Source organism: Colobus angolensis, unplaced genomic scaffold, assembly GCF_000951035.1.
Source record: "Colobus angolensis palliatus isolate OR3802 unplaced genomic scaffold, Cang.pa_1.0 Scaffold28, whole genome shotgun sequence".
Lineage (NCBI taxonomy): Eukaryota > Metazoa > Chordata > Mammalia > Primates > Cercopithecidae > Colobus > Colobus angolensis.
The window spans coordinates 8,458,711-8,469,834 of NW_012116043.1; the positions used below are offsets into that span (position 1 = coordinate 8,458,711).

General features: G+C 48.1%; 1 protein-coding gene across 1 annotated transcript in view; it reads right to left on the bottom strand.

Moving 5' to 3' along the window:
* The window catches only part of CCDC64 (coiled-coil domain containing 64), a 123,761-nt gene that overhangs the window by 12,450 nt on the left and 100,187 nt on the right, over positions 1–11,124 (bottom strand). The window contains exons 6-9 of the mRNA XM_011948570.1: positions 10,139–10,318; positions 9,218–9,436; positions 7,684–7,827; positions 1,249–1,379 (exon numbers count right to left, since the gene is read on the bottom strand). Coding sequence (XP_011803960.1) covers positions 1,249–1,379; positions 7,684–7,827; positions 9,218–9,436; positions 10,139–10,318 — 674 coding nt within the window. The remainder of the gene's footprint in view (positions 1–1,248; positions 1,380–7,683; positions 7,828–9,217; positions 9,437–10,138; positions 10,319–11,124) is intronic.

Genomic DNA, 11,124 nt, shown 5'->3' on the forward strand with positions numbered 1-11,124 from the left:
GCCTGTAGTACCAGGTACTCAGGAGGCTGAGGCAGGAGAATGGCGTAAACCCGGGAGGCGGAGCTTACAGTGAGCTGAGATCCAGCCACTGCACTCCAGCCTGGGCGACAGAGTGAGACTCCATCTCAAAAAAAAAAAGAAAAAAAGAAAAAAAGAAAAAAGAGGAGATGTTACAGACTTCTGGGACACATCAGTTAAATGGAATATGTAGGCTTTGGAGTCTGACTCTAAATCAGTTATAAAAAGATATTTATGGGCCAACTGGGGAAATTCCAACATCAACTGGATACTGATGTTATTAAGAATTATTTTTTTCAAGTGTGATCACTGTATTGTGGTTTTTTTTTTTTTTTAAAGTCTTTGTGGTAGGGAAGTATACTGAAGTGTTTATGGAGGAGATGACACTATGTCTTGTGATTTAACATAATCCAACAGGGAGGTGGAGGAAGTGGGTGAAGATATAGATGAAATAACACTGACAATATGCTGATTAGTATTGAGGCTGAGAGATGAAGTCGTCTTACATCTTCTATTTTTGTGTTTGCTTAAAAATGTCCATAATAAAAAAATAGAAACAAAAAACAAAAAAACTAAAAAAAAAAAGGTGAGGTAGACATATACATACGATAAAACTGGAGGCCGGGCGTGGTGACTCATGCCTGTAATCCCAGCACTTTGGGAGGCCAAGGTGGGTGGATCACCTGAGGTCAGGAGTTTGAGACCAGCCTGGCCAATATGGTGAAACCCTGTCTCTACTAAAAATACAAAAATTAGCTGGGCATGGTGGCAGGCACCTGTAATCCCAGCTACTTAGGAGGCTGACAGGAGAATTGCTTGAACCCAGAGGCAGAGGTTGCAGTGAGCCAAGATGGCGTCATTGCACTCCAGCCTGGACAAGAAGGGCGAAACTCCTTCTCAAAAAAAAAAAAAGGAAAGTTCTTTAAGATATAAGTGCAAAAGAAGGCAAGACATGTTGCCTGTATTGATGTCTAGAAACACCTAACAACTACATTGCCTATATACCTACATATGCATAAGAAAAAGAACTGCAAAAAATGCACACCTAACTTTCAATACTAGCATGTGTCTGGGGAGGCGAATGGGAATGGGGCTGGGGGTGGGTAGTGGGGAAACTCTAACTTTTACTTTTGTATTCTGTTGTATAATTTAATTTAAAAAATTGAGCATATGCTCAATTCTATATACTCAACTTTATCTTAAGAATAAAGTGAAGCCATCCCTACTCACTTTGCAATGGCCTCGTCACGGTCCTTGATGGCCTTCTGAAGCTGCTCCTTTGGCTCCTTGTCCTCAGATGTGACTCTGAGTCGGTCTCTCTCCTCTTTTAGGGCAGTCATCTCCACACTCAGCAGTGTCACCTAACAGGAGAATGAACATGGTATCACTGCTGCTATCCTGGGTGGTTTTCCCTCCAAGAGGGAAAAAGGAACAAAGAGCCCCCAGGGAGACCCAGGGTACACGTGCGGGGAGCAGCTGGTAGCAGCTGGTAGCAGTCCACTGCCATCCTGCTCCAAGGAAGGGCCTGTCTCTCTTGAAGAAAGGGTGCCTCATCACATGCTAGGTTTCAGCGCCGCAGCAAGGGAGCTGTGGGAGTTCAGCCCTGGGCCTGCAGCTGTAGGCCAGGTCCCCTTTGCACTCAGCACAGCATACTACCTCCTCCATCTCCAGGCACTCCAGGTAACAAATGAACGAAGACCATAAGTCATCATGACACACATTTTTTTGGGTAGGGAATCCCATTTCCTTTCCCACCATCTCTCACTCAACATGGATGCTGCTATCAACAGAGCCCTGGATGGTTCCAAAGCTGGAGACCCTGCTCCCCCGTGACAGCCCTTGGCACAGCCCAACTCTCTTTTGTTCTTTCTCATTCAGCTCTCCAGGTGAAAGCCACGGGGAACTTAGATACCTAAGTGACATTATCATCTTTCACCTCAAACCTGTTACCTTTTCTGTGGCTCATGCTTCAGCGAAGGGCACCACCGCCTTCTCAGGTCCTCGTGCCCCAGCTGGGAGTCAACCTTTGACAGTGAGACACCCCTCCAGTGGCTCTGTCAGGGACCACAGCTTACCCTGCTCCACAGTACAGTAACCCAAACCCTGTGTACACCATGATCTATGTGATGGCAGGAAGCATGTCACATCCATCTGTGCATCCCAGAGCCTGGCTGTGTAGGGTGCTTAATCCCAAAGCAGTAGACAATTGTCATTTTTTGGCGAGTCATCATCCAAAATCTCTTCCCATTTTGGGGGCACTCCTGGTTGTGTGAGACTCTGGTGTGACACAAGGCTCGACCTCCAACTAAAGAAGCCAACAGGTGATAGACATTTCCTTTCCCAGGCAGCCTGGGCACCGGCCTGTGAGCAAACTTGCCAGTTACAACCCCTTCCAGGGACTGCAGCTCTGAGCACACCAAAGCCCCAAGCGAGTGGGGAATTAGTGACAAAAGTGGCAGTTTGTTTCTATTGTCCCTTTTCTCATGGCCCTGTCTTGTTTTGGAGCCGAGTTCTCCCACTTTCCTGTTGATTCTCTAAGCTATCCGGTCTAATACATTCTCTTTCGGCTTACATTAAGCGGAGTACATTTTTTGCTGTTTGCAACTAGAAACACTGCCTGGTAGAGCTTTCAATAAATATTTATTGGAAAATTGAATAATGAAAGGGTGGGAGCCCCTTCTTCTCAGTTGGTAAGATCAGACGTGAGTCAGGATGTCTAACCCTGCCTTCATGTTAAATATGACACATACTTTGACATTTTTCCAAGGGAGGATCCATGCATACAGGTCTGCCTCCCTCCCACAAGGGGACAGATGCCACCTTTCAGTATACTCCTCTGTTCTTTAAGTCCCAGGTCTAATCCTCTTCAGCTAGAATGAAACTGAGCAAAGGCCCCAGGTGTAAGGCTGAAGATCAAGCTTCCCTTGATCTTGAAGTGTCTGAAAATCAATATACTTCAGACATTCCCCAGAAGGAGACGGCAGAGCTGCCAGCCCCTGGGGTAGCAGCCACTCTGGAGGAATTCAGAGGACACCCAACAGTGAAGAGGGATAGAAGGACAATTTGTTGCCACCATTAAGCAATGGGTTTTATACTCTGCACAGTCTGGCAGGAAACATCAGGGCCAGATGCTGCGTACTGACAACAGCCCAAAGCAGCAGCTTTCCTGGTGGGGACAGCTGGGTGAGGAGGGCGGAATTCTCAGGGAAGAACAGGCTGGAGCACCTGCGGCTACCCAGCACACATACGCATCCAGCCCTGAGGCAGACAAGGCACCAGGGCAGAGCCCAGCCTCCCCCTATTTAGCAGCAGGCTCTGCAGCCTGGTAGGCCAGGACTCAATACCCACAAAGCACCTAGTAGAGACAGCCAGACCTCCTCTTAGACCAAATGAGCCCTGACATGGCTTTGGGCCAGCTGTGGGCCAGTCAGATGTTCTTACCTGTAAGGGACAGGTTAAAACTACATGCTAGGCAGGAAAAGCCAACATTTAATATGCTCCAAATAAAACTCCAGAAGAACTTTTTACTTTGGCCCAAAAAACCTGGTCGAGTTACAGCCTACCAGATATGTGCCTTAGGAGAGGTGACAAGGCACTTGCCGTCTTTAAGCTATACATACTTTTCATAAAAAGCAGGAATAAAAACAACTATTTCTCACCACTAAGTTGTCATTGAGGATTATGAGATAAATGATATCAAGGGCTGAATGCAGTGCCTGGTGTATGGTTGTAAGCTCTACTCTCTCCTCCCTCCTGCAAGATGGGACCTAATCACTGCTGTCGTGATAATTGATCTGGCTTGTTTATACAAATACTTAGGTTATATCCACCCCCAAATCCACTTTTCCCAAATAAGGTGGGTGTCCTCGCAATTAAATAGCAAAGAAAACATTCAAAAGTCAGATATTGAGGGCTTAATTTGCTCTTTTGTTCAACAACATCTGAGTGCTTATTCTCAGCAAGGCACTGTGCTGGATGCTTTAGGAGAGGACACAGCTAGATCAGACCTTGAGCTCATCCTCCTGGGGGCTAGGGTTTGACTGAGAAGATGAGATGTGAGCAGGGTAACTGTGACAAGACAGAGCCAGGGGTGCTCCATGAGGAAGGAAATCAAGAGGGTTTCAGGAGGAAGTGACGCTAGATTGGGAACTTGAAGGCTGAATAGCATGGAGATATGAGTAGGTGGGAGGGAAGGCCTTCTGGGCACAGAGAAAGCTGGGGAGAAGGCCCAGATGTGGGTAGCATGGGGTGCGTGTGCCACCTCCCTTTATATCCTATGTTCAGTTCTGCTAAAGCAAAGGGGGCAAGAGGGAAACCAGAGGGACGGAGGCTGTGCAACAGGAATGCAGCCAGATTGCACAGCCACAAGGGCTCAAGGCTTCCTGCCATTTGATAATGGGAACCCACCCAGAACTTGTAAGGGGCGTCCCACTTTCAAGTCACGCTTCAGGAAGATCAATCCAAAGCATGTGAGGGTGGGCGGGCTGGGGGAAGGCAGATAAATCGGGAAGTGGTGACCACAGCCAGGGTGTGAAAGGATGCAGGTCTTGAAATAGGGCAGAGCCTAAGAGGATGGAGGATGGAAGAGAGGGCCATGCTGAGATTTCCGAGGAGAGGCACCCAGATTTGGCGAGTGAAGCCCACAAGCTCCTGGCACTCTCTGAATGTTCACGCCCTTTCTGGAGTAACAAGTGTGCACTCGAGTCAAGCATGAAGGATCTAAACAACAGAAATGGGATGCTTCTGACTGAGCCTCCTGACACCTGGGTGACAGGCCTGAGAACTGGCTGAGGGCCTCACTGATAATGTGTTCATATTCTACAGACTAATCGCAGAAGACCCCCCTGCATCCTAGCAGCTGCTCCACGCATACCAGAGGTGAGGGCTGGGCCACATGGGGAACAGAGAAGGAGGCATTCCTTGCCACTGATGGGGGCAGGGTAGGAGGGGGCACAACACCACATGAAGGACTTTGTTCCTTAAGAACAGTAACAGGTGCCAGCAAGTCTTCAGGTCTGGCTGTGGATTTTGCTTCTAAAAAATAATTACCAGTCAAATTAAACCACTTTCCTTTATTTAAAAGTTTGGGTAGGCTTCCAGCCCCCACACCTTTGACCTTTGGCCTAGTTTTCAAGAGAGAAAAGAACACTCTCAGGTAACAGGCTCAGAGACTGGGTCAGCCATCAGATGAGGTTTGAGCCCAGTCCAGGAGCTGCATGCTAGAACCTCGGTCCCACCTAACTACATCTGGGTCCTGCCCCCAAAAGGGCTCAGAGATGGCTCTGGCTGTCCTCATGGCACTGTGGGGTCCTGGAGAGCAGGGGCCCTGCACATCCATCTGTTGCCTCTCAGTATCTAGTGCAGCACTAGGCGCACAGTGGGTGTCAGTGGATGCTGAATCCACCTTGCATGCAGAACGCCATGCCTGCTGTGATGGCTGCAATTTCTGCAGTCATTCTGGGACTCAATCTGCACCCTAACCCTGCCTTGGGAGGCCAGTGTTACTTCCCATGAGGTGGCTTTGCTAGGTTCAGTGCGGCTGAGAGGTTTTCTGCTTTGACTGAGCATTTGGGAGGAGACGGCCTACAGGAGAAGCCCAATTCTATACCCCGTGTGGGATGTGAGTACAACCTTCCACTTGGTGAACCATTTGAAAGAGAATCCATAGGAACTGGCCTAAACCATTATCAGCTGAACTTCTAAAAAATTTCCACGTGGAAATGGGTTCCTAAATATTCTACAATAGAACCTTGGCAACCTACAATTTGCTTATGTTTCTGAATAAAATAATGCCCCCCCCGCATCCACCGTGGAGTTCTAGTTTTACATTTCTGAGAAACAAAACAACAAAACCAGTTAATATTAAAGAACTCATAAAAAGAAGCACCCTATGGAAATTTAAATAGGCTTTAAAATAAACAAAACTTTTATTAATCCAAAGACCTTACAGATCCAACGTTCTCCTGCATTTTATTTTTCCAGTTTAGAAGATCTGTCTCTGAGTCTGAAGCACTCTCTGGCCAAATTACCTGCTGAAGAACTAGGTTTCAGGCGGGCGAATGTCTGTGGCTGCCTAACCCAAGTCTCCAGCATTTGGCTGCAAGCAAGCCACAGCTTTACGAGACAGAGTCTCACTCTCTCATCCAGGCTTGAGCACGATCTCGGCTCATTGCAACCTCTGCCTCCTGGGTTCAAGCAATTCTCCTGCCTCAGCCTCCCGAGTAGCTGGGATTATAGGCGTGTGCCATCACACTGGGCTACTTTTCCTATTTTTAGTAGAGACAGGGTTTCACCATGTCGGCCAGGCTGGTCTCAAACTCCCGATCTCAAGTGATCAACCTGCCTTGGCCTCCCAAAGTGCTGGGATTACAGGTGTGAGCCACCGTGCCTGGCCAAGCCACAGACTGAAACGGCATCTTTGTGTCCTTGTTATCTGGTCACTCAGAGAAGGAAGAGGACAGTAGATGGCTGGAGGTAGGTCTCCCGATATTTTCCAAGAAAATATTAGGAAGACTAATGGGATGACCCCCAAAAAAGGGGAGTTTCTTTCTATAAAGATATTTCAAATGTAGGAAATACTGACTGGGGCCACATGTGGTGGCTCACACCTGTAATCCCAGCACTTTGAGAGTCCAAGATGAGTGGTTCTCTTGAGCCCAGGAGTTCGAGACCAGCCTAGGCAACACGGCGTACCCTCATCTCTACAAAAAAATGAGTTGGGCATGGTGGCATACACCTGTAGGCGGAAGGATTGCTTGAGCCTAGAAGTCAAGGCTGCAATGAGCCGTGACTGCGCCACTCCAGCCTGGGCGACAGAATAAAACCCTGTCTCAAAAAGAAAAAAAAAAAAAAAAAGAGGAAATACTGACTGAAGTGAAAGGCAGACTTAAATTCCATCTCAAAGAAACCTCATGCATGCAGCAGCAAGGAATGAACAGCTTTGAGCCAGGGAAGGAGAGGGGCAGGAGCAAGGTTTAGATGCTACTTGTTTGGTGCGACCCCAGCCCCTACTCCCAAGCAGCACAGAACCTCTACACATGACCACAGTCAACAGGAAGAGTCTTCATTTATCTCCTAGGATAGATTTTAGAAGCTCTGTTTTGAGTGGAGCTGCCTATAAGTCCTTTAAAGTTTCTCAGATCAGAATATAAATGTCTTTCTTCAGCGTTCTCTAGAAAGATGAAATCATGATCAAGTGAGAAACGAACAGCAAGGGTAGCAGTAAGTTCTTCTAAAGCTGAAGAACAGGCTGAGAGAAGTGATGGCACTTACAAAAGGGAACTGTACGGTAAAGATCAATTGTTCCTTGGTTTGCAAACTTCCCTGCCCAGCAGGTGCTGGAAAAGCACCCATAAGTAGCCCAGGGGCTGTCAGCATCTACCAGTCAGATTAACTTTGGCTCTGTATAAGGCAGAGTGTCACTGAAGGAAACGGAGGACCAGCTGTTCTTATCCTTGCCAATTTTACTTCGGGCTAAACTAAAGGACTGGGTTCTTCTCTTGAAGACACTCAGTTTACCTCAACTTCAGGTCACCATTCCCTGATGATTTGACGAAGGGGAGCCACTTCTCATACAGAAATGGGAGACAGAAACTCACAAGGGTCCCAAGAGAGCCAGGGGCAGGTGCACATGCCCTGCACTGGACTGAAGGTGGGGGTGCTCACCTGACTGTGGAGTCGCTGCAGCTCTTCTAGGCTTTGCCTCAGTTTACCCCTCTCTCCCTCCATGAGCTCCCTTAGGGCTCTCGAGTCTTCACTGGTCTGCCTTATCTGTTCTTCTAAGGAGTCATCATCAAGTCTCCGGGAGCTCTGACAGCAAAAGAAAGCCAGCCACAGATATGGTAAGGGTACAGAAGAGATGGGGAGGCAGGAGAGAGACGGTTAGTCGGGGGAGAGAAGGAGAGGAGAAACAGGGGAGAGTGGAGGAATGATGTGGTGAAAGATAGTAGGGAAGATGGAGGGAAGGAGAAAAAGGAGGAGAGAAGAGACAAAAGGTGCAAGGAAGAAGGGGTCAAGAAGAGAGATCGCTCAATTTCAACCTGCAAGCAGATGTTCCCTTTTGTTTCAGGCTTGAGGGAAAGGAAGCAGTGTGGCGGGAATAGCACACCACATTCTGACAGCTCTCTTCTCCCACAATGACCTGGCCTCATATTACGATACCGCCCACAAATCAATACAGCATGGTCAGACAGAACAGCTGCCCTTCCTATTACTTTACCCAATACAGGTAGAAAGACACAACTATTCTGTAGGAGGATGAAACATGAGGAGAAATAATAGCCCAAAAGCTGGGAGTGTGAGTGGAGGGGAAGTCAGGGAGAAATGTGTCATGAAGCTGGAAGAAATGCCAGACTGCCCAGGCTGCCCACGGGAACAGTCCTCTCCTCCACAGGTGGCCACATTTGGGACTTTAAAAGGCCCTTAGAGCTGATCTTCCCAACTTCGTGTGCTCACTTACATTCTTTTGGCGGAAGCTTCAGATCTTTTACTTTTGCCAATTCACAGCTAACCCTACCACTGGGACCAAAGGGCTACAGAAGAGCAACTTACAGTTTTAACTTAGATACAAACTTCTATATGCAAAGTTTCCAAAGAAAGCCCTTAAACTGGAAGCCGCCATTGTCTGTACATCACTACCTGGAGAAAAAGGCTCCATGTGTACCTGGTGTATGTGCAGGAAGCTGACTTTGGAGCCCTGGCACTTGGCCCCTCTGCCTCATCACGGCTGTAGTTGGTGTTCTCAAATAAGGGTTCATGGCCAGGCGCGGTGACTCACGTCTGCAATCCCAGCACTTCAGGAGGCTGAGATGGGTGTATCACTTGAGGTCAAGAGTCAAAACTAGCCTGGCCAACATGGTAAAACCCTGTCTATACTAAAACTACAAAAATTAGCTGGGTGTGGTTGATGGTGCATGCCTGTAATCCCAGTTACTCAGGAAGCTGGGGCACGAGAATCACTTCAACCTGGGAGGCAGAGGTTGCAGTGAGCCGAGATTGTGCCACTGCACTCCAGCCGGGGTATCAGAGCGAGACTGTCTCAAAAACAAAATCTAAAAAAAATCAATAAGGGCTCAGAAGAATTCTTGCAGATATTTTATAGGGTTCCAGTTCCAGGGCTGACCTCACCCTATGCACTGGGTTCTAACCCCGCACCAGCCAGCTCCTGTGGGGTAAGGACCATCTCAGACTGGCCTCTTACCGTGGGCTCCATGCCATCCACAATGCTCTGTATCAGTCTCTTGAGCTCATTGAGGGCAGTGCGCAAGCTGCCGGCTGGCACATCCTTGGCGGATGAGGTTTCTGAAGACTCGTCCATGGAGGAGTCCGTGGAGACGGCTGAGTCAGCACTGTCATTGCCTCGAAGGTGTGAGCACAGGTAGCGAACCTGGCAGTAGGCTTCCCAGAGCTGCAGTCTCAGCTGTTCCACAGAGAATTACTATTCATTACAGACTCTAGAGAAGACTGCTACCCGGCCATCTTTTTCTAGCATCTGAACCCAAAATACTGATACCCAAGACACCAGTTCTAGGAGAAAGGGTTTTTTGTTCTGTTGTTTTTTTTTTTTTTTCAAACTCATTGGTCCCAAGAAATAATACTTATTCTGAACCAAGTACATCTATACAGACTCCAAATTCTTATTCTCCCTGTTCTCTAGCTTCTTCCATTTGCAATATAAAGCACTTCTTTATGTAATCAGTTACGGAGTCAGAAACCAATCAGGGGAATGAATGGTTCTGGGTATTATGAAAAGTGTGAAAAGAAACCAATTAGATGGAGAAGATGGATCATGACTGCTCTGGAACTCTGTAAATATGACAGGTATGGAGCTGATGGCACAAGCATTTCCTAAGAGGAATTGGGGTGACAATGAGTGGGAATTGGCTGTGCCTATGATACTCTGTCCTCTAGCATTTCTGCTCAATGCCTTAATGGATAAGGTGGGTGGAAAATGGAGGGCCAGGGACATGCTCCATCAGGGCCTGCTTCACGATACTCTAGCCAGCAGGCCAAGACACAAGGGGCACAGCCTTGCCAGGATGGCAGCTGAGTGGTAGGGAGGAGGACGGGCCCTGAGCAACCCCAGGTAGCCTCGCCTGTGGGGTGACAGGCAGGTCAGCACCTGCTCTCGCTCTTGCTCCAGCTCCTCAGCCTCCATGCTCTGCTCGATCTCTGACAGGAGGGATGTGCTGGTGGCGGCAGAGCTCTGCAGACTCCTCTCCTCAGTGAGTTCTTCCACCTTCACCTGCAGCTGTCGGCAGGAGAGACGCACCTCCTGAAGCTCCAGGTGGCTTTGGTGCAGCTTTCAAAGAAAGAGCAAATGGTTTGAGGTTTACGAAACACAAAAACCAAGGCAAACTGACCCCTCAACCTGATCATGCTTCTGGGTCCAACCACCAATTTACAGAAAAATAAAAAGGAGAGAGGAACAGGTTAAACTACATCATGAGACACACTCAGCAAAATCCAGATCTAGAAAATTCTGACCGGGCACAGTGGCTCACGCCTGTAATCCTAGCACTTTGGGAGGCCAAGGCGGGCAGATCACCTACGGTCAGGAGTATGAGACCAGCCTGGCCAACATGAGGAAACCCTGCCTCTACTAAAAATACAAAAATTAACTGGGTGTGGTGGCGGGCGCCTGAAATCCCAGCTACTTGGGGAATGAGGCAGGAGAATCGCTTGAACCCAGGAGGCGGAGGTTGCAATGAGCCGAGATCACGCCACTGCACTCCAGCCTGGGTGACAGTGTGAGACTCTATCTCCAAAAAAAAAAAAAGAAAAAAAGAAAAAAGAAAATTCTACAGGACAAACAACTCCATTTCGTTAACAAAAACATTGCAAGGGGAAAAAAAGATAGAGGAGGAACACAGAAATAAAAAAAGACTTGAGTTATACCAACCAGGCCGGGCGTGGTGGCTCACGCCTGTAACACCAGCATTTTGGAAGGCCAAAGCGGGCAGATCATCTGAGATCAGGAGCTCAAGACCAGCCTGGCCAACATGGTGAAATCTGTCTCTATTAAAATACAAAAATTAGCTGGGCATGGTGGCGGGCGTCTGTAATCCCAGCTACTCAGGAGGCTGAGGCAGGAGAATCACTTGAACC